This window comes from Pholis gunnellus (genome assembly GCF_910591455.1).
Source record: "Pholis gunnellus genome assembly, chromosome: 22".
Classification (NCBI taxonomy): domain Eukaryota; kingdom Metazoa; phylum Chordata; class Actinopteri; order Perciformes; family Pholidae; genus Pholis; species Pholis gunnellus.
The window spans coordinates 8,146,858-8,172,352 of NC_136549.1; the positions used below are offsets into that span (position 1 = coordinate 8,146,858).

The following is a 25,495-nucleotide window of genomic DNA, read 5'->3' on the forward strand; positions in this document are numbered from 1 at the left end:
GCTATTAAACTGTTAGTGTGGTGTTTGGTAGACAGTAGAAGAAAAATATCGACTAGTTTCAAACTTAACTTTTTATTGCTTCAGCATACGTTAATGTTATGTGTCAATACTACTGCTGCTCTTTTTCCGACGTTTCCTTGGAGAGCTCCCGCTGATGTCTGCTTCTATCTCCTGCCCTTGCCCTTGCCCCTTCCTTTGGCGCTGTGGAATGAAACAAATTTGTAATTTTTACTGTCTTCATTTTGGTTCTCCATACAACTCAAATCTAAATGATCAAATGTCAGACAGTGATGACAAAGCAAGTTAAAAATAAATAAATGCATTGACATCTAAGGATTTCGGCTTCCTTTGTAAACAGTATTATACTTGGTGTACTTTTTTTTGAAGAATATTGAACAAAGGCAGCTGAATTCCTTAAATGTTGACAGGCTTATAACAGTATAATATAACATGCTCATGCTCGTAGAAAAGGTTAAGCATGCACAATTTTACACAGCTTGCATATGATTGTGTCCTCTCAGTGGCAGCCTTACTGTTGCGCTTGTTCTCTTTTTGTATCTCACCCATAACTTTTAATAGCTGATTAAACACACATCTTCCTTTAAAATGTCGACGTACAGAACTTTAGACTATTATTTAGAAATCCATACACTATGCTAAAAGAGTAATGAAATACTGCATAATTGCCTTGCAACTGACTCAACTTTTCCGTGGCTTTCTGAAACAGGGTGTGTCTGCAGCTTCTTAATGATTTGTGTTTTCATTATATAGATATATATATATATATATATAGCCAAAGAGATTGGATGGTAAAGTTGTTTGACTTTTTTCGACATCCTATATTCTGGCTATTTACTTTTATAGTTTATCACATTATGGTATGGCAATTCTTGGGACCGGAAATCACTGCAGAGGATGTTCAAAACTGCGAGGTGCCAATTGACGATCCATTTCAGGACCAGCAGGCTACAGAAAACCTTCTCAACTGTTATCTTATATTGTCAGTATTACCTGTAATACACTTTGCAATATATATTTTAAATAGAAAGTGCTTACTATGTTCAAAATGTTTATATTTGAGCATATTCACACCCATTTTGGTTCAGTTCATATTTTACTTTGTATATAACTACACTATTTTGCTTTGATGAAATGAAGAATTATGTTGTCCAAGTACATGTACCCTTTACAATGACAATAAAGAAAAACCTAATTTCATCTCATCTCATGATTTATAGTATACCATGACTTTTTCAACGTACTATACAATGACCGTAGTCGTCTGGGACTGGTGTACTTTCTGTTCCTGCTGCAGGTCTGCTGAGACCCTCAGCTCCTTCAAATCATGTTTGAAGACTTTTCTGTTTGCTGCTACCTTCAATTGAACCAGATTCAATGATATTAATCAATTTCCTGCATTTCACTACTGTATTTTATTTCTCACACTGCTTTTTAGTGTTTTAATGACTGTTTTTAATGTTTCAATGAATGTTCTTAATTATTTTTAAATCTCCTTTACTTTTGCCTTACGTTTCGATACTTTTAATGGTTTTATGTGAAGCACTTTGAATTGCCTTTGAACTTTGTTGTTGAAATGTGCTATGCAAATAAACTTTTTTTCAACATACTATACCATGGCTTTATTCGACATACTATACCATGACTTTTTCGACATACTATACCATGACTTTTTCAACATACTGTACTATGACTTTTTCGACATACTATGCTCTGACTTTTCGACATGCTATACTATGACTGTTTTTGACTTTTTTCGACATGCTATACTATGACTGTTTTTGACTTTTTTCGACATGCTATACTATGAGTGTCTTTGACTGTTTTCGACACACTATACTATGAGTGTTTTTGACTTTTTTCGAAACGCTATACTATGAGTGTTTTTGACATACTATACTATGAGTGTTTTTGACTTTTTTCGACACGCTATACTATGAGTGTTTTTGACTTTTTTCGACATGCTATACTATGACTGTTTTTGACTTTTTTCGACATGCTATACTATGACTGTTTTTGACATGCTATACTATGACTGTTTTTAACATTTTTCGACATGCTATACTATGACTGTTTTTGACTTTTTTCGACATGCTATACTATGAGTGTTTTTGACTTTTTTCGACATGCTATACTATGACTGTTTTTGACATGCTATACAATGACTGTTTTTGACATGCTATACTATGACTGTTTTTGACATGCTATACTATGACTGTTTTTAACATTTTTTCGACATGCTATACTATGACTGTTTTTGACGTTTTTCGACATGCTATACTATGACTGTTTTTGACATGCTATACTATGACTGTTTTTGACTGTTTTCGAGACGCTATACTATGACTGTTTTTGACTGTTTTCGACACGCTATACTATGACTGTTTTTGACATGCTATACTATGACTGTTTTTGACATGCTACACTATGACTGTTTTTAACATTTTTCGACATGCTATACTATGACTGTTTTTGACTTTTTTCGACATGCTATACTATGACTGTTTTTGACTTTTTTCGACATGCTATACTATGACTGTTTTTGACATGCTATACTATGACTGTTTTTAACATTTTTCGACATGCTATACTATGACTGTTTTTGACTTTTTTCGACATGCTATACTATGAGTGTCTTTGACTGTTTTCGACACACTATACTATGAGTGTTTTTGACTTTTTTCGAAACGCTATACTATGAGTGTTTTTGACATACTATACTATGAGTGTTTTTGACTTTTTTCGACATGCTATACTATGAGTGTTTTTGACTTTTTTCGACACGCTATACTATGAGTGTTTTTGACTTTTTTCGACATGCTATACTATGACTGTTTTTGACTTTTTTCGACATGCTATACTATGACTGTTTTTGACATGCTATACTATGACTGTTTTTAACATTTTTCGACATGCTATACTATGACTGTTTTTGACTTTTTTCGACATGCTATACTATGAGTGTTTTTGACTTTTTTCGACATGCTATACTATGACTGTTTTTGACATGCTATACAATGACTGTTTTTGACATGCTATACTATGACTGTTTTTGACATGCTATACTATGACTGTTTTTAACATTTTTTCGACATGCTATACTATGACTGTTTTTGACGTTTTTCGACATGCTATACTATGACTGTTTTTGACATGCTATACTATGACTGTTTTTGACTGTTTTCGAGACGCTATACTATGACTGTTTTTGACTGTTTTCGACACGCTATACTATGACTGTTTTTGACATGCTATACTATGACTGTTTTTGACATGCTACACTATGACTGTTTTTAACATTTTTCGACATGCTATACTATGACTGTTTTTGACTTTTTTCGACACGCTATACTATGAGTGTTTTTGACTTTTTTCGACATGCTATACTATGAGTGTTTTTGACTTTTTTCGACACGCTATACTATGAGTGTTTTTGACTTTTTTCGACACGCTATACTATGACTGTTTTTGACTTTTTTCGACATGCTGTACTATGAGTGTCTTTGACTGTTTGACACGCTATACTATGAGTGTTTTTGACTTTTTTCGACATGCTATACTATGACTGTTTTTGACATGCTATACTATGACTGTTTTTGACATGCTATACTATGACTGTTTTTGACATGCTATACTATGACTGTTTTTGACATGCTATACTATGACTGTTTTTAACATTTTTTCGACATGCTATACTATGACTGTTTTTGACATGCTATACTATGACTGTTTTTAACATGCTATACTATGACTGTTTTTGACATGCTATACTATGACTGTTTTTGACTGTTTTCGAGACGCTATACTATGACTGTTTTTGACTGTTTTCGACACGCTATACTATGACTGTTTTTGACATGCTATACTATGACTGTTTTTGACATGCTATACTATGACTGTTTTTGACTTTTTTCGACACGCTATACTATGAGTGTTTTTGACTTTTTTCGACATGCTATACTATGACTGTTTTTGACTTTTTTCGACATGCTATACTATGACTGTTTTTGACATGCTATACTATGACTGTTTTTGACTGTTTTCGAGACGCTATACTATGACTGTTTTTGACTGTTTTCGACACGCTATACTATGACTGTTTTTGACATGCTATACTATGACTGTTTTTGACATGCTACACTATGACTGTTTTTAACATTTTTCGACATGCTATACTATGACTGTTTTTGACTTTTTTCGACACGCTATACTATGAGTGTTTTTGACTTTTTTCGACATGCTATACTATGAGTGTTTTTGACTTTTTTCGACACGCTATACTATGAGTGTTTTTGACTTTTTTCGACACGCTATACTATGACTGTTTTTGACTTTTTTCGACATGCTGTACTATGAGTGTCTTTGACTGTTTGACACGCTATACTATGAGTGTTTTTGACTTTTTTCGACATGCTATACTATGACTGTTTTTGACATGCTATACTATGACTGTTTTTGACATGCTATACTATGACTGTTTTTGACATGCTATACTATGACTGTTTTTGACATGCTATACTATGACTGTTTTTAACATTTTTTCGACATGCTATACTATGACTGTTTTTGACATGCTATACTATGACTGTTTTTAACATGCTATACTATGACTGTTTTTGACATGCTATACTATGACTGTTTTTGACTGTTTTCGAGACGCTATACTATGACTGTTTTTGACTGTTTTCGACACGCTACACTATGACTGTTTTTGACATGCTATACTATGACTGTTTTTGACATGCTATACTATGACTGTTTTTGACTTTTTTCGACATGCTATACTATGACTGTTTTTGACTTTTTTCGACATGCTATACTATGACTGTTTTTGACTTTTTTCGACATGCTATACTATGACTGTTTTTGACTTTTTTTGACATGCTATACTATGACTGTTTTTGACATGCTATACTATGACTGTTTTTGACATGCTATACTATGACTGTTCTTGACATGCTATACTATGACTGTTTTTGACTGTTTTCGACACGCTATACTATGACTGTTTTTGACGTTTTTCGACATGCTATACTATGAGTGTCTTTGACTGTTTTCGACACACTATACTATGAGTGTTTTTGACTTTTTTCGACATGCTATACTATGAGTGTTTTTGACTTTTTTCGACACACTATACTATGAGTGTTTTTGACTTTTTTCGACATGCTATACTATGACTGTTTTTGACATCCTATACTATGACTGTTTTTGACATGCTATACTATGACTCTTTTCGACATGCTATACTATGACTGTTTTTGACTTTTTTCGACATGCTATACTATAACTGATTTTAACATTTTTCGACATGCTATACTATGACTGTTTTTGACATACTATACTATGAGTGTTTTTGACATACTATACTATGTGTTTTTGACTTTTTTCGACATGCTATACTATGACTGTTTTTGACATGCTATACTATGACTGTTTTTGACATGCTACACTATGACTGTTTTTAACATTTTTCGACATGCTATACTATGAGTGTTTTTGACTGTTTTCGACACGCTATACTATGAGTGTTTTTGACTTTTTTCGACATGCTATACTATGACTGTTTTTGACATGCTATACTATGACTGTTTTTGACATGCTATACTATGACTCTTTTCGACATGCTATACTATGACTGTTTTTGACTTTTTTCGACATGCTATACTATGAGTGTTTTTGACTTTTTTCGACATGCTATACTATGACTGTTTTTGACTTTTTTTGACATGCTATACTATGACTGTTTTTGACATGCTATACTATGACTGTTTTTGACATGCTATACTATGACTGTTCTTGACATGCTATACTATGACTGTCTTTGACTGTTTTCGACACACTATACTATGAGTGTTTTTGACTTTTTTCGACATGCTATACTATGAGTGTTTTTGACTTTTTTCGACACACTATACTATGAGTGTTTTTGACTTTTTTCGACATGCTATACTATGACTGTTTTTGACATGCTATACTATGACTGTTTTTGACAAGCTATACTATGACTCTTTTCGACATGCTATACTATGACTGTTTTGGACTTTTTTCGACATGCTATACTATGAGTGTTTTTGACTTTTTTCGACACACTATACTATGAGTGTTTTTGACTTTTTTCGACATGCTATACTATGACTGTTTTTGACATGCTATACTATGACTCTTTTCGACATGCTATACTATGACTGTTTTTGACTTTTTTCGACATGCTATACTATAACTGATTTTAACATTTTTCGACATGCTATACTATGACTGTTTTTGACATACTATACTATGAGTGTTTTTGACATGCTATACTATGACTCTTTTCGACATGCTATACTATGACTGTTTTTGACTTTTTTCGACATGCTATACTATGAGTGTTTTTGACTTTTTTCGACACACTATACTATGAGTGTTTTTGACTTTTTTCGACATGCTATACTATGACTGTTTTTGACATGCTATACTATGACTGTTTTTGACATGCTATACTATGACTCTTTTCGACATGCTATACTATGACTGTTTTTGACTTTTTTCGACATGCTATACTATAACTGATTTTAACATTTTTCGACATGCTATACTATGAGTGTTTTTGACATACTCTACTATGAGTGTTTTTGACTTTTTTCGACATACTATACTATGTGTTTTTGACTTTTTTCGACATGCTATACTATGACTGTTTTTGACTTTTTTCGACACGCTATACTATGAGTGTTTTTGACATACTCTACTATGAGTGTTTTTGACTTTTTTCGACATGCTATACTATGACTTTTTTCGACATGCTATACTATGACTGATTTTAACATTTTTCGACATGCTATACTATGACTGATTTTAACATTTTTCAATATAATATACTATGACTGTTTTTGACTGTTTTTGACACGCTATACTATGAGTGTTTTTGACTTTTTTCGACATGCTATACTATGACTGTTTTTAAAATTTTTTCGACATGCTATACTATGACTGTTTTTGACGTTTTTCGACATGCTATACTATGACTGTTTTTGACTGTTTTCGACACGCTATACTATGACTGTTTTTGACTGTTTAAGACACGCTATACTATGACTGTTTTTGACATGCTATACTATGACTGTTTTTGACATGCTATACTTTGACTGTTTTTGACATGCTATACTATGACTGTTTTTAACATTTTTCGACATGCTATACTATGACTGTTTTTGACTTTTTTCGACATGCTATACTATGAGTGTTTTTGACTGTTTTCGACACGCTATACTATGAGTGTTTTTGACTTTTTTCGACATGCTATACTATGACTGTTTTTGACTTTTTTCGACACGCTATACTATGAGTGTTTTTGACTTTTTTCGACATGCTATACTATGACTGTTTTTGACTTTTTTCGACATGCTATACTATGACTGTTTTTGACTTTTTTTGACATGCTATACTATGACTGTTTTTGACATGCTATACTATGACTGTTTTTGACATGCTATACTATGACTGTTTTCGACATGCTATACTATGACTGTTTTTGACTTTTTTCGACACGCTATACTATGAGTGTTTTTGACTTTTTTTGACATGCTATACTATGGCTGTTTTTGACTTTTTTCGACATGCTATACTATGACGGTTTTTGACTTTTTTTGACATGCTATACTATGACTGTTTTTGACATGCTATACTATGACTGTTTTTGACATGCTATACTATGACTGTTTTTGACATGCTATACTATGACTGTTCTTGACATGCTATACTATGACTGTCTTTGACTGTTTTCGACACACTATACTATGAGTGTTTTTGACTTTTTTCGACATGCTATACTATGAGTGTTTTTGACTTTTTTCGACACACTATACTATGAGTGTTTTTGACTTTTTTCGACATGCTATACTATGACTGTTTTTGACATGCTATACTATGACTGTTTTTGACATGCTATACTATGACTCTTTTCGACATGCTATACTATGACTGTTTTTGACTTTTTTCGACATGCTATACTATAACTGATTTTAACATTTTTCGACATGCTATACTATGACTGTTTTTGACATACTATACTATGAGTGTTTTTGACATACTATACTATGTGTTTTTGACTTTTTTCGACATGCTATACTATGACTGTTTTTGACTTTTTTCGACACGCTATACTATGAGTGTTTTTGACATACTATACTATGAGTGTTTTTGACTTTTTTCGACATGCTATACTATGACTTTTTTCGACATGCTATACTCTGACTGATTTTAACATTTTTCGACATGCTATACTATGACTGATTTTAACATTTTTCAATATGCTATACTATGACTGTTTTTGACTGTTTTCGACACGCTATACTATGAGTGTTTTTGACTTTTTTCGACATGCTATACTATGACTGTTTTTGACTTTTTTCGACATGCTATACTATGACTGTTTTTGACTTTTTTCGACATGCTATACTATGACTGTTTTTGACATGCTATACTATGACTGTTTTTAACATTTTTTCGACATGCTATACTATGACTGTTTTTGACGTTTTTCGACATGCTATACTATGACTGTTTTTGACATGCTATACTATGACTGTTTTTGACATGCTATACTATGACTGTTTTTAACATTTTTTTGACATGCTATACTATGACTGTTTTTGACGTTTTTCGACATGCTATACTATGACTGTTTTTGACAGGCTATACTATGACTGTTTTTGACATGCTATACTATGACTGTTTTTGACATGCTATACTATGACTGTTTTTGACTGTTTTCGACACGCTATACTATGACTGTTTTTGACTGTTTTCGACACGCTATACTATGACTGTTTTTGACTGTTTTCGACACGCTATACTATGAGTGTTTTCAACTTTTTTCGACATGCTATACTATGACTGTTTTTGACTTTTTTCGACACGCTATACTATGAGTGTTTTTGACTTTTTTCGACATGCTATACTATGACTGTTTTTGACTTTTTTCGACATGCTATACTATGACTGTTTTTGACTTTTTTCGACATGCTATACTATGACTGTTTTTGACATGCTATACTATGACTGTTTTTAACATTTTTTCGACATGCTATACTATGACTGTTTTTGACATGCTATACTATGACTGTTCTTGACATGCTATACTATGACTGTTTTTGACTGTTTTCGACACGCTATACTATGACTGTTTTTGACGTTTTTCGACATGCTATACTATGACTGTTTTTGACTTTTTTCGACATGCTATACTATGAGTGTTTTTGACTTTTTTCGACACACTATACTATGAGTGTTTTTGACTTTTTTCGACATGCTATACTATGACTGTTTTTGACATGCTATACTATGACTCTTTTCGACATGCTATACTATGACTGTTTTTGACTTTTTTCGACATGCTATACTATAACTGATTTTAACATTTTTCGACATGCTATACTATGACTGTTTTTGACATACTATACTATGAGTGTTTTTGACATACTATACTATGTGTTTTTGACTTTTTTCGACATGCTATACTATGAGTGTTTTTGACTTTTTTCGACACACTATACTATGAGTGTTTTTGACTTTTTTCGACATGCTATACTATGACTGTTTTTGACATGCTATACTATGACTGTTTTTGACATGCTATACTATGACTCTTTTCGACATGCTATACTATGACTGTTTTTGACTTTTTTCGACATGCTATACTATAACTGATTTTAACATTTTTCGACATGCTATACTATGAGTGTTTTTGACATACTCTACTATGAGTGTTTTTGACTTTTTTCGACATACTATACTATGTGTTTTTGACTTTTTTCGACATGCTATACTATGACTGTTTTTGACTTTTTTCGACACGCTATACTATGAGTGTTTTTGACATACTCTACTATGAGTGTTTTTGACTTTTTTCGACATGCTATACTATGACTTTTTTCGACATGCTATACTATGACTGATTTTAACATTTTTCGACATGCTATACTATGACTGATTTTAACATTTTTCAATATGCTATACTATGACTGTTTTTGACTGTTTTCGACACGCTATACTATGAGTGTTTTTGACTTTTTTCGACATGCTATACTATGACTGTTTTTAACATTTTTTCGACATGCTATACTATGACTGTTTTTGACGTTTTTCGACATGCTATACTATGACTGATTTTGACTGTTTTCGACACGCTATACTATGACTGTTTTTGACTGTTTAAGACACGCTATACTATGACTGTTTTTGACATGCTATACTATGACTGTTTTTGACATGCTATACTTTGACTGTTTTTGACATGCTATACTATGACTGTTTTTAACATTTTTCGACATGCTATACTATGACTGTTTTTGACTTTTTTCGACATGCTATACTATGAGTGTTTTTGACTGTTTTCGACACGCTATACTATGAGTGTTTTTGACTTTTTTCGACATGCTATACTATGACTGTTTTTGACTTTTTTCGACACGCTATACTATGAGTGTTTTTGACTTTTTTCGACATGCTATACTATGACTGTTTTTGACTTTTTTTGACATGCTATACTATGACTGTTTTTGACATGCTATACTATGACTGTTTTTGACATGCTATACTATGACTGTTTTTGACATGCTATACTATGACTGTTCTTGACATGCTATACTATGACTGTTTTTGACTGTTTTCGACATGCTATACTATGACTGTTTTTGACATGCTATACTATGACTCTTTTCGACATGCTATACTATGACTGTTTTTGACTTTTTTCGACATGCTATACTATAACTGATTTTAACATTTTTCGACATGCTATACTATGAGTGTTTTTGACATACTCTACTATGAGTATTTTTGACTTTTTTCGACATACTATACTATGTGTTTTTGACTTTTTTCGACATGCTATACTATGACTGTTTTTGACTTTTTTCGACACGCTATACTATGAGTGTTTTTGACATACTCTACTATGAGTGTTTTTGACTTTTTTCGACATGCTATACTATGACTTTTTTCGACATGCTATACTATGACTGATTTTAACATTTTTCGACATGCTATACTATGACTGATTTTAACATTTTTCAATATGCTATACTATGACTGTTTTTGACTGTTTTCGACACGCTATACTATGAGTGTTTTTGACTTTTTTCGACATGCTATACTATGACTGTTTTTAACATTTTTTCGACATGCTATACTATGACTGTTTTTGACGTTTTTCGACATGCTATACTATGACTGTTTTTGACTGTTTTCGACACGCTATACTATGACTGTTTTTGACTGTTTAAGACACGCTATACTATGACTGTTTTTGACATGCTATACTATGACTGTTTTTGACATGCTATACTTTGACTGTTTTTGACATGCTATACTATGACTGTTTTTAACATTTTTCGACATGCTATACTATGACTGTTTTTGACTTTTTTCGACATGCTATACTATGAGTGTTTTTGACTGTTTTCGACACGCTATACTATGAGTGTTTTTGACTTTTTTCGACATGCTATACTATGACTGTTTTTGACTTTTTTCGACACGCTATACTATGAGTGTTTTTGACTTTTTTCGACATGCTATACTATGACTGTTTTTGACTTTTTTTGACATGCTATACTATGACTGTTTTTGACATGCTATACTATGACTGTTTTTGACATGCTATACTATGACTGTTTTTGACATGCTATACTATGACTGTTCTTGACATGCTATACTATGACTGTTTTTGACTGTTTTCGACACGCTATACTATGACTGTTTTTGACGTTTTTCGACATGCTATACTATGAGTGTTTTTGACTTTTTTCGACATGCTATACTATGACTGTTTTTGACTTTTTTCGACATGCTTTACTATGATACGTTTTTTTCATGCTCCACTGTCCAAGGCTCGGTTTGTGGCTCTTCAACACACGGAAAGCAATACTACATAGCCACAAAGAGGCTCACACTCATTAACAGTTACTCACAACTTCTGCTGCTCCATGATTCGGGACTGGAGTACATTGATCTGGAAGTCAAGCCACATTCATGTTAAATAGGCACCCTCAGGACAATCTTCCACTCAAAAAGCACAGTACATACTGGTAGAGCTTCAGCATTCTGTGGCTTTTTCAGGGCTGTAGGCTGTGCACCATCAATTTGCAATGTTTGTCATAATCATTTTACCCCAGGTAGTCTGTGGCTTTAAAGCCACATTATAGGATATTTATCTACTTTGATTTAAAAAAACACAAGCAAACATATGTATCACATGTAATAAAAACAATAATTGAAATTGTTTTTATAGATACACTTTTACACTGACACTGTTCTAAAAGTAGGCAAGTTCATCCAGCAGTTGGCCCATGAACATCGAGGCAAAGTTCTTACCTCATATTTTTGTTTCTTCAGTTTCTCGCTGAGGTCAAACTTCTCGGCCTCCAGCGTCATCAGACACTGCCACATCTCATTGGCCTTCTCCCTTTATAGCAAAAACCAGAAGTATTTCAGTAACAGAAAACTGAAAGGCCATATTGATGCTGTAAAACTCAAAGATAAAAATAATGGGAAGTAGATGGAAGTCTATTCACAGACAAATCGCCTGCATCCGACTGAAAATGTGGACATTAGCCTGTCTACAGAACTGTGAACCATGACTGCAAGTAAAAACATCTTGTCCTTACTTTACTTTGTCCTCAGTGAGATGGTCGATGTTGAGAGGCTTCCTCCTCTCTGCCAAGATCTTCTTTTTCTTCTCTCTCTCTGTCTGCTTTTTCGCGCCCTTCTTTCCTTCTTGCTGGAGACGGAGAATCAATCCGAGTGGATGTGTTGAAAGAATACAAGAAAGAATGAATAAAAGACAGAAAATATCGAAGAGGCCACAAAGCCTGAATCTCTCATCCTTTTTCCTATTAATTCAAGTGCAAACACACATGCTATATTTACGATCATGGTAACAGTCTTTATCTTTTGTCATTTATCTCAGCGATGGTTGTTTACATATTGTCAATTATGAGAAACACAGTTTTCCTGTGTATCTGTGTGTGATGACTGACCCTCTGTTGGACACCACCATACTGATGAGTCATGTTTGTCAGAGCCTTCTTCTTCTTGAATTCATCATCCTGCTTCTTACGTGCATCCTCCAGCTCCCTTCTCTCCTTTTCTTCCTGCCATGAGAGTTGAGAGAGCGAACCAAAACAGTGTCGTTAAAGTTATGAGGCAGAACACCAAAATAATGACCAAACATATGCAATGAATATAACTAAAGCTGCAGAGTTGGTTGATACTTCACAATAGGTTCATCACTATGAGTGACTCCCCTCACATTAAAAATGTGTCTTTTGATCCAGCTTTTGAGCTTTAAAGAATCAAAATCTATGTCATCAGAGCTGAAATTAACTTGCACAAGGCAATCGTGTAATATGACATTAGTAAACTGCACCAAGCACACTCATACTTGAAAGCATCAATGGCCAGCATTTATTTGGAAAAGATAGAGAAGAAATCAAAGGAAGGGTATTGGCTTTCTGTTGTTTAGGAGTTTATATTAATCATAGAAGATTCCCCAGCAGGATACACGCATGCCCAACACTCTAATTGTGTTCAGGAAGCAAGGCGAGTGTCAGTTATTTTTCATGGAACGCTGTTTAATTGTTATGTCGTGAAAAAGATGTGATGACAACTAGAGGGGACTCACAGCAACACGAATCTGCCTCTCCTTCTCCAGCTCAGCACGGACCCTCTGCTGTTCAGCCCTCTCGGTACGACGCTTCTCCTGCTCATCCATGCCCACAGACACACACACACACACACACACACACACACACAGAAATTGCTTGTTGGGTGGTGCATAACTACAATGTTCTGGCACATTTTCCTGGACGACTTACAATCCTGTTAACGAGAGTGACGAGCTCCGCCTCGTCGTTCTTCCTCTGAATGAAGTGGGCCTGGATCAGAGACTGCAGCTCCGTCAGATCCTTTTCCTGACGCTTCCTGTGGATGTCCTGCAGTTACACGTACACATTGTTTGTATTGCATTTCCACTGAGCAAAAGTACTGAACAAAGTATTGACTATAAATGACTACATTCTAGACAAACACAGACGCACGTAGACACAAACAATATAGACAAAAAACACAGAAAAATCAATAAAAGTTGGGTCTATATTTCTATGTCGCTTAAAATGTAATCAATCACTTACATCAAAGTCGACTTTGTCTCCTCCCTCTGGTATCTTCGGCACAGCTATAGGTGGCGCAAATGGCCTAAAATAACATATCTGGGTTAGAATAGGAAGAACTTTAAATGACCAGTTAACCAGTCGATGTAAACAGATTCATAATCACATGGCATTAGACTTACTTTGGTTTGGGTTTGGAGTCATCTATGATATTAAAAAAAGAAAGGGATTCGAATATTATAAACACTCATTTACATGTGTTGGTCATTGCATTTAACTTATTTGTTTCAACATGAATTTGTAGTTAGAAATTCTCAACTGATGTGTCAAACAGTTTGATCTTTATTAGATAAAATGGCAGCGCTCATACGCTCAACACACATTCTGACAAAAGTGTATAAAAGTACCAGAACAAGAAATCTTGCTCATAACGAGTCAATATTCTGACATAGAATAGCCCTTTCTATTGCAAAAACACTATTATGAACCATCTGTATCCATCTTGTGCATGACGTCTAACACAGTAAAATGAGCAGCTTTCTGAAATGGAGTACACTAAATATGTAGGAGGTTTCTTCATAGTCTCCCAAAGTTGTATATAAAATACAGTCTATATTTTGGCAGCCGGTGTGTTGTACAGTGCAGTTGTCCAGTGAACAGGTGAAGACACTGAACATTCATTTTAAACAGTAACGGTCACAAACAAAGGCCTCATCAGCAAGTTAAAGTACCTTCAGCTGGAGACTCTACGGCAAAGGACACGTTATACAAATAAATTGACTTCATGTTTCACACAGGTCAGATATCTACTTTATATATTTTCATATGAAAAATGTTCTCGCCTGTCAGTAGAAGGAATAGAAAGTCTAAACAGTTTCTGCATGCCTTGTCATACTGGGTTGGTGTAACTACTCTAGGGGTTCAAAGCCATGGAAGCTTTGTATATTTTCAGAAAACAGAGGCATATCTTTTGTAAAAGTGTGTTATCAGAATAAATATTAAGGCATGAGGAAAAATATTACACCACCACATGAACATGAATTCAAAAGACTGATCGTTACCATTTCCCATAAATATCTCAGCACTAAGGTCTACATGAATGTTCTAAATGGTGGGATGCACAAACGAGAGTGAGACACCGTTTAGTCACAACATGCATGCAAGTATGATCAGAGAGACGATGCTTTACCTTCTGCAGCAGGATCTTTGTGGAAGTAATGGGAACAGGAGGTTTATCAGAGGCAGTGATCATAATGAATGCAAGAATAGCTCATCAGTAAATGTACATGACTTTGCAACAATAAGTTAATGTTATCTAGGGGAACGATTCAGCCAAAACATACTTAAGGTAAAGAATATAATGTTCCATATAAGAACATAGGAGGTTCTAAGGCGACATGAAATAATGAACATATTATTAGATGCGTCATCGTATACGGTAGCTTTTCTTTGTAAACCTAAAATAAACAAGACATTCAGTGTGATGTGATTAAAATAAAATAGTCATTTTAGCATTCTAGAAAATTGTCACGTTAAAAAGAAATGTTTAAACCAATATTCTGTTAGTAAGTGAAACAATCAGTGCTCAGTTTTACTTCCATGCAAACAGGAATTGTGTCTGAGTAAATGTCACAATTACTCAACATAAAAAAGCTATTATCTTTATAGTTGACGAAGAGGTGAAACAAAGCCTTCTACTGCAATGTGCAGGTGGAAAGCACACGTTTTAACACAGTCGGTGTGTCATTAATATAAAATGGGTATGTATGCAATATTTATGACAGCACATGAGCAGTACTACACATACAAGTAGTATCATATCAAGTGAAAGAGTCAATTTGAGCCTCTTTCCAAATAAATATGTTCTATAAAAACACTGATGAATTATGACACATAATATCTAAAGAGGAGAATTACCTTCTACTTCAGGTACAGCTTCTTCAACTTCAGGTACATCTTCTTCAACTTCAGGTACATCTTCTTCAACTTCAGGTACAGCTTCTTCAACTTCAACTTCAACTTCAACTTCTATATAACAAGAACACAACAAGAACTACTGTCGGCCAAAAAACAACAACAAAAGACGTGGTTCCACACACACACACACACACACACACTGCAATTATATGCCAGAGGTGTGGAGTGAATCGCAAATTAAATATTTACTGACAAAAACAAGTCATACAAACCGTCTTTCAGTGTCTCCATGTCGGAGTGAACAGAATATGGATTAGTGGATCAATAAGCCTGTGGTAAATAGCTTGAGGCTGGGATTTGGTCAAACCTGGAACACTGATATCGCCTCTCGGGATGCACTGAAACCAATGCTGAGGTCACATTGTGACCAGAGCTAAAATGATCTGGGATTACAAACTGAGCCTGTGAGCGGTCACGGGTCAGAAAACAAAGCAGATTCACATAACACAACAGGAATAATGTTATCATTATTAACATCACTATTTCATTGTTTTTATCCAATGCTAATCAGTGGTGGAAGAAGTAATCTGATACTTTGCCTACGTATAAGAACCAATACATCAAGAGAAAAAGTCTAAATTCTAGCGGGGCTAGAGTGGTATCAATCTTCTCATCTTCCTAGAAGACACAAATACATGTAGAGTAAAATGTTAAATATTTCCCTCTGAAATGTATTGAAGTAAAAGTAACATTAAAAAGGACATACATCAATCAATATCAAAATTGTACATGTAGTACATTAACAGCATTTTGCATTAATGTACTCTGTTACTTTCCACCACTGATGCTCATAACGTTTTTTATTCTTTTACATGGAAACATCACAATTCTTATTTGACCAAATCCTGGCATGCATTACAATAAAAAGCATTATTTGTATATAAAACCTTGACTGGGCAGTCACTTCAGGAAACCCATCATGCAACCTTTGTCAGTACAGAATTATTTAGAAGCAAACATTGCAGCGCTGAAATAGGATGGAAATAATTTAGATAAAAAGCTACGGTTACACGACAAGCTGACATTGTTCACAGTGTTGTCAAATGAAGTGTTAAAGTTCAAACAGAAACACACACACACACACACACACACGCACACGCACACACACACACACACAAAAAACCTACTATTCCATGGAAAAACGTTCCGCCTCCATCAAAAACTCAAACCACAGAATATGACTCTTTTTGGTCACCATTTATTAACTCCTTTTCGTCCTGACCCTGGGTACACACTTACCTTAACCACAGTATATCTTACATTTGATGAACTCGATAAACTTTGATAACAAAAATTGTTACGCTGTCCTGTCTTAATGTCTGTACGTCCACCATTGTTTAACTCTTAATTTTTGCTATTTTTCACCAAAAAAACCCCACACTCAGTCAGCTTGCTATGGCCTTTATCACTGACAGACAACACTTAACAGCAGTAGACCCAATGGAACTGAAACAATACACACATGAAGGCATGCAGAAGCTCTTACCTTGCTCTTGCTGGGTTTCTACCTCTGAGCAGACATAATAAGGTCAGCTACGTCTTGCAACAGAAGCTTGAAAGTGACATTTTGCTTTCAAAAACACAGTGAACGCTCTCAAAGCCTTCCTCACCTTCCTCCCTGAAATAGAAAAGAAGTGAAGGGAATGAACTTTCGGAGCGATTGGTCAAATTCAGCTCAGAGCTTTCTGTCGATTTAAAACACTAAAGACGCAATTAAAAAGCAATGACGGTACTCACAGCATCTCCTCGACTACTTCTTCTCCAGACATCTTGGATTTGAATTACCTGAAGCAAAGAGGAAAGCAGACAATCAAAACATCAAGAATCACCAATTCAATTCCCCACACAGAGGACGAGATACATTTTTAATTAACCTCCTTGATTTCAGATAATAGGAGTTTTAATGCAGCTGTCGAACTGACGCAAACGCAGCCACACAAAGCAGACCGAGTTCTCTTGGGATCAATATAATTAGAAGTGGTTATATTTGTTTTGGTGTTTTCATGCTGTTCCCACTGTGATGTATTGTTGTTTGTCCTCTTGATATCGTCCTCTTTGTCTTATCGACTGTTATGTTTTTACAAGCCCTTGAGGTTTCTTTTTTCCTCGGACAGATGGTTTGTATTTCTCCTTTCAATGCTTTTATTATTTGTACAAACAACTGAACCAAAAAAGAAAAACCCTTGGCTACATGCTGAGAGATTGGAGCAATTGTAGAGTTTGAAATGATTCCACCATGGGCACTGAAAGCAGAGGCGCAGGGCTTTAAACAGCTCCAGGGCTAATCCTCAGCTATTTCCTCTTGGCAATGATCAAGGCTGCAGGCAGCCGACAGGAGTCTGAACAGCACTGAAACTACCAGGACCGCGCGAGTCCGTCAGGGAGCAACTCATGCATCTGAAGCCACGCGTATCATATTGGCTCAGATATGTACGCCCGTAAACAATTTTCCAGGTGCTCGGAGGGCTTTGAAGTAGAACGCTGCAATAAATGTCCATCACAACGAGTGTGATTTAGCCTGATACTCATGCATAACGGCTTATTACTCTGGAAAAAAGGGGGGAAAGATCTGATTGGAGTATCAAAAAGCCTCTAGACTGACTAGAGGTCTAGTTAAAGGACATTCAAACAGTTTAACACAAAGATCAGTTTGTCATGAGGAGTTATGGAAGCCCGTTTCCACCACTGTGATGAAAAGAATTAAAGATCCAGTAAGTCATGATAAACCAAAATAATGACTTATCTCATAAATATGACTTACTATCTCATAAATATGAGTTGCTATCTCATAATTAGGACTCAAAGGCAGCTTCGCCTCTCTGCTCAGCGTCAGCCCGACTGAGACGGGATACCGATGTGGTTCAGCGGTGCCGATCCCTGGAGGGGTCTGCCGCTCCCGTTCCACCGGAGGAGAAGCTGCCTTTTTGAAGCCATAATGATGAGATGCTAACTCACTATTATGAGATACTAAGTCAGAATTATGAGACGTTAAGTTCATTATTTTGAGAAGGTTTCTCATTATATTGACTTCCAGGATCTTTATTTTTTTCCCATCACAGTGGGCAGAAATGGGCTTCTACTCCTACTGCCCCGTGGCTCTGGAGGAGCTTTCTAAAGTCAGAACACTTTATGCGGTCTAATAAAAGACTATTGACTCGCATTGTGAGAAATGCAGGAACCTGCGTTTTAGGAGCTTGAGCCACACTCTGGACTAAAAGTTCGGCTCCGTTTTTGATCTGTCTCGATATTGTGGGAAATTGGCAGGAAGTCACTCCTTCCACCCAAGAAATAGTCCAGCACATAAACCCTGTAAAAAAATATCACAAACCAGATATAACATGTTCATTAGTGAGCTTTAGAGGTGCTGCTAGGTGGATCTTTGTTGCCTTTGGACAGAGCCAGGCTAGCAGTTGCTGCTGGTTTTCAGTCTTTATCATTCCTGGCTATACCTTCATATTAATGACAGACAGACACATGAGTGCCATCAATCGAACCAAACTCCACAAGAAAGCAAAGCAGCTTATTCATCAAAGAGTCAATATATTATTTTGATCTGTTTCTCACAAGTCTGCCAACTTAATGAAAGTGCAATGCTAAGTCACTGTAGTACTGGTTAAATACAAAAACGTGACACAAATCTGTAATAAATAAAATATGTTCATATGCATTACATACAGTATATTTCTGAGCATAAATTCCAATCTTTATTTTTTTTTTAAAAAACGAACAACATTGGGGTGTTTGGGGCCAAGGTCAAAGTTACAGGGATGGATTCAATAAGGCATCTTAAGTCCCCTATTAAATGAATATATCAGTTACATGTCAGAACAACCCCTGGACCAGGGTTTTTTCCACAGGCTTATAAATCCTCACATCGTAAAAAGCGGTGTCAGTGGGCTGAACGGTGGAGGGGAGCGAGGGTCTATTTTTAAGAATAATAAAGTGTGCTTTTGAACAGGTGTGGAGTTACTCCTCCAGACAATAGGTTTGGCTCACCTCACCGTACTCGCAGTAAATCAATGAGCAGGGTCCCACATTCAGACGGGCTATTTGTGTCATTGCGGTTTGGTCAGCTGCTGGTTTGAGAGCTTTGTATTTAACAACACATCTCAGAAGTATTGCTTCTTAAAACTGAAGGTTATCAAGTTTTATCTCAGATTTAACAACAGACTTATTTGATATACTGAAGGGGTGATGTTGGATCCCCCGGTCCGACCCTCCTCTTCCTCCTCCCGCCTGGCTACGCTCCTGTTCTCTCTTTCCGAGTCGTTCCAAAGGGCCAGCTGCACATTAAATCTCTGCATGCCATATTTACACCTTCACTATATATGGTTACTGTCTAAAGTCACGCTTCTGTTTAACTTCGGTTACATATCTGCTCAAATTCAAAACAGTGTGGGGCCTGAGGGTCCCTGTGTGGTTGTTACACGCGTGATCAGATGGAGCAGCTGACGTCAAACGGGCGAGGAAAGAGAAATGTGAAGAGGAGGAAGACTGAGAAATAGAGGAATACCATCTGGTTGGAGAAAAAGCACCGACTGGAAACCCAGAAAGAATTCACAGTGTATGAGGGTCGTCATGGCTGGGGTATTAAACGTGTATTTGCTTTAATGCATTGCGGTCAGTCCCCGTCTGGCTGGAACTGTGAAATAACAGTCTGACAGCGGCAGGAATGTTGCGGGTGCTGGTTTGGGCATTAGGCAGCATTAGTCAAAGCCTGAAGCATGCTACCAACACAGCTGTCTCAGGGGCGAGCTTAGCACCTTCTTCACCACCATATGCACTGCTCGGATCAGAACACATGAAAGAAAAAAAAACATAAAATCTTTAAGACTCTACTTAGAAAGAAATGTCTGAGCCGATCTAATTCAGCATTGGTGACTTGGTAGGAGTAGCAGCTAGTTTGTTAGATCATGCTGGGGAGGTTTAGGAATCTCAGACGACAGAATTCACTTCAGCTTTTGTAAAATGAACATTTCAGTTTCATTAGAAATGGCAAAAATATGACGTGTACTTCAATGCTAATTCAAACAATGCATTTCTTGACCTTTTTGCTGTCATGCAGAGAGAGGTCATGCTCAGATCTTACCTCCTGTATATCCCTGAGGAAGAGAGGAAGAGATAGGATTAGCAGCCAATTCAGGTCGGATTCTTTCACATCCAAACGGACACAAGTTCAATCATCCCCCCCGCCCATCCAAAAAGCACACTTAATACAACTCTGTCTGTCATGTGACCACATATCTCTTCTGTGACTGGTGGGTTTGTCAGTTCTATTGTTGGAGGCAGAAGATGAGTTACACCTGGAGAGGAATGCTGCCTTCAAGTGCTCCATGTAATCTGCTACATTCAAGGCCAGAAATTGGAAAAACAACTTGGTCCCACAGTCTGGGGTGGAAAAAAAACAAAGATCTTGACAAGCACTTCTGTTTTATTGTTTTCATTTCTTTTGAGAATTGAGACAGCACACAGTTGCTTCGTGCTTAATTCCGAGTATAGTAGAAAAGACATGCAACACAGTTTGTTTGCCAAACAGAATGACAGAATCCTGAACACAAGCTAATTATTACAATAGTTCTGAGAGCACTTGAAGGCAGCAGAGGACTTGACTATATGACTCAAATGTGTCCTTTAAAATCTATGCTTGATATTATATGTTATGTGCTACAAGGGCTTTACTCAGCTATTGTTCTTATTATGGATTCATCTATTGATTCTTTTTCTGATTAAGTGATTCATATTGTAGTTTCTAAAATTATTTTCTTTTACCAACAATCAACCAAACTTAACTTGACTTTGTTAGTGTTGGCTGACAGTTGGCTATCTGAACTCAGCGTTCATCTCACATATCCCACACAGACTAACACACGTGATATCCCGACATGTCGTGCACATATCATTTCACTTTACCTCAAATAAATCCCCGTTTGCGCCGTCACAGATAGTTCTTCTCTTTACACATCCATGGTGCCATCTCTCCGAGTAGCGCACACCGGAAGCAGCACGCTGTCTGATCAGTTAGTAGCCATTTTCTCCCCCGGAGAACCACGTTAAATGTGCATTATTTTAAAAGTGGTTTGGTTTATTAAAAATATCCCGCGGCTGGTGGGCACCGACGTGTTTCATGTTACGTTGTTCTTACAAAGATACACTTTCACGTCTGTACTGTAGGAGATAATGCACATGGCTGTTCAAGAGGGCACCTACTGACAACCACTGCAAATGACAACAGCTGGCAAATAGCCAATCAATTTGCAACAGGCAATCAGCCCTACGTGGCATCAGATGTGTTGCTTTCATTACCGAAGACGTTGGGCATGCGCATTGTTGATTCCCCAACTTAGAGCCCTGAAGGCACTTAACATTGCGAGCTTGTAGGTCTTTCCAGGCAAGTGCAATAGATTGGAAAAGACTAAACGCACGCACACTCAGCCACTGAGCTTAAATGTGAGAATAATGCTAAATAACAGCATCATTAATCCAGATTTATATTTATTCATAAATGACTCTACTGGGGCTTTGCAAGTGTGTTTAGCCACCAGGGTTTTCTGTTAAAGTAGCATGAGGAAAAGAAAATGTTGCTTGGGGAAAAAAACAGAAAATGAATGAACAATGTGGAATACCTCAATGTCTTTATTGCTGTTGTTGAGTGAAGCGTACAATGTTTAAAACATTCATCCAGTTGGAAACTGCCCACTTGTATGACATTGGGAGTGTTTAGAGAGGCTACAGATAGTGTGTTTTGCATAGGCTTCGCACTACACAAACAAGTGTCTGGTTAAACATGGAAGAACTTTAAAAAACATAAAATGGACAAAAGGTTGTAAAAACAAAACAAAAGACATTATGAAACCACTGTATTAAAAAAAAAGAAACATAAATGTCACATTAAATCACATGAAACAATATTTTGGTCAAGCTCCCCTGCTCTTTTCAGGAGCCATGGAATGTGATTGTCAGACTTTTGAGCAGTAACATTGATCAATTTAATGCCCTGGCAAACCAACAATATTATCAAAGCTTGTGTCGCGCATAAAACTATAGAAGGGAATGTGCTACTTAAGACCACACCAGTGACAAATAAACATGAAAATCATAAGTCTTAATATCATATTGAGTTGCTTTGAGGCTAGCGTGTACCTCAGCTGTCATACATGTTTTGATTGCAATCATAAGGCCAGAAGACTTACATAGTGGTAAATATCCTTGTATTGTACTAGTATCTATATGCTTCGGCACCCTGATTTTACTTTAAATGCCATCAATTAGAAAATGATCGCTGAGCGAAAGAGTGTGCATAGAGGCAATAAAGACGTTAGTAATTATTAGAAGTTAAGGTCGATTCTAAAAAGAGAGGGTTGGTTTGCAGATTTCCTACATTGTAAAACCTACAGCGAAGGCACCTTGTCCACCTGCTTTTAAAGAGGAATGTCTGAAGATTTTAAAGTGATCAAACAGGCACAAAAGCTACAAAAACAGCGAGAAATAGAAAAGGACAAAACACATTAAAACATAAATAAAATAACACAAAAAGGATAATAAAAGTCATAATGGCCTTCTGAATATTCAACACACTTATTACCACCAAAATTAACTGCCTGTTGTTGAAAAGTTTCTGGATACAAATAAAAGCAAAAATACCTTTTGTAATGAGTATAAAAAAATGTTATATAAGATACAGTATGATAGGTCATATTCAAAACATCACATGTGCTAACATATATTACTCAGACCATTGCTGCACTATTGGTAAGACAATAATAAAAGTGAAATCAGCTAAATTCTAGAAGTGCTTATATTTCTATCCTGAACTGGTGAACGTTGAATAAAATAGCAATGTGTGAAGCTTTTGCTTTAAATATAAATTAAAAAAAAGAGATGGAAAATGTACTGTATGAGGGAGAGAACTGATTGCACCCATCTCTTTGGAATGTGGAAACTTTTACCTCCTCTATTCCGTCTCTATTGTAGATGCATCTAAATTTAATTGTTTTTTTTCTTCCTGACAGGATTGTATAAAGTAATTAGTAATAGTAATTACAAATGTCCAAATTTCACAGCATTTAGTTTCTTTTAGAAAGCAAGAATCATTGTGCAAAGGCACTATACGTGGCAACCGTACAAAGATATGATGCTGTTTTTCGGTACAGTGCTTGGACAGCGTCTCTCCTGTCCCTCCGTTTTCTTGGGTTTCCTCTTGGGAGTGTGATCATTATTTGGTTCTTAAGACAAAGTCAAAGGAAGAGTCTTGGATTGTCGTGGTCCCCAGCTTTAGTGGCTCCTTCAAGACATTAGTGTCCCATACCTGGTGAAAGACACAAAACGAGTCCATCAGCGGCGTTACTACGAGTCTGCAGACAGGTGTGAGTTAATAACTCTGACCTTGTGACAAAGAGGGTCAAACCAAGCAACTAACACCACGTGCGGTTAACTGCAGTCAGTGTGCAGTTTAAAGGCCGCTATGCTCGCTTTCATAAAACTTTGACTGTCAAACTTAACAGAAAAGACCTTCAGCTCTTCCAATCTTTTTCATTTTCTTACCACGAATCAAAATGATATTAAAAGTACAATTCTATTAACAAGACAACAACTTTGAGAGAGATTTAGTTTTTACTAGTGCTGCTTGCTTGCCCCACTTTAGCTTCGCCCAGACTCCACTCAACACGTGCTCTTATTTAGATTGGCAGGCTCCGAGAATTGGACAAAATGGCGACAAACATGAATCCAAAATCAGACTTGCAAACATTAAAAAAAAGTCTGTTGGTCATTTTCCAAGAGGCCAATACATTCTCACATTTCAAGTAAGAATTGAAATGACCAGAATTGGATGTTCTCTAATAGAGCCAAGCATGTGGAGAGTGTGAGGCTGCTAACTCACATGTGGTCTCAAATGTCTGCGAGGTTCTGCAGCCAACTACTAGCAGGCCGTAGAAAATCTATACAAAGCCTCGGTCATCCTCTGAGTCAGACTGTGATGGTGTGCTAATCTCCAACATACCAGCAATAATTGTGACAAATCAGCCTGGCAGGAGCACCGCCTCTCACGCCCGTAACACGAGAGGCAGGACCGCGGGCCCGAGCAGCACAAGTTGACGTGCACACGAGTGGCGAAGCTGAAAGCTTTGAGTGGCGTCAAGATGGCTGTTGAGTGGGTTTAGAGAGGTGAAATTGGTGTGTATTTATGTGTGTGTAATGCTGTGCACTGAACAACCCCACACATTTAGCAGACATGTAGAGATTTCCCTCAAGGCCAAAACCCCTCTTTTGCCCGCTGGGAGAACAAAAGGAGGAGGAGGCGGCGCTCAGTTTCGGATTTTAAAATAGCAAGCAATGCCCTAAGTGGCATC

General features: G+C 36.3%; 2 protein-coding genes across 4 annotated transcripts in view; both read right to left on the reverse strand.

Annotated features, from left to right (window-relative positions):
- Window positions 1–56: 56 nt before the first annotated feature.
- Window positions 57–17,917, reverse strand: tnnt2e (troponin T2e, cardiac; the record flags this gene model as incomplete). Its single annotated transcript, XM_079183694.1, has 14 exons — window positions 57–201; window positions 11,973–12,013; window positions 12,376–12,466; window positions 12,669–12,781; window positions 13,041–13,154; window positions 13,685–13,762; window positions 13,878–13,994; window positions 14,193–14,256; window positions 14,354–14,375; window positions 15,361–15,375; window positions 16,089–16,199; window positions 17,635–17,658; window positions 17,759–17,766; window positions 17,886–17,917. 14 exons carry the CDS (start codon window positions 17,915–17,917, stop codon window positions 165–167), a joined length of 867 nt encoding a protein of 288 aa, XP_079039820.1. The 3' UTR covers window positions 57–164.
- A 4,854-nt stretch (window positions 17,918–22,771) lies between these two features.
- Window positions 22,772–25,495, reverse strand: part of cald1a (caldesmon 1a) — a 50,426-nt gene continuing 47,702 nt past the window's right edge. For all 3 annotated transcript variants that reach the window (XR_013767609.1, XM_079183943.1, XM_079183942.1), the window contains one exon: window positions 22,772–24,453. Coding sequence is in view for 2 of the 3 variants with exons in the window: in XM_079183943.1 (XP_079040069.1) it covers window positions 24,440–24,453 (14 nt within the window). In the remaining variant the exon portion in view is untranslated. The remainder of the gene's footprint in view (window positions 24,454–25,495) is intronic.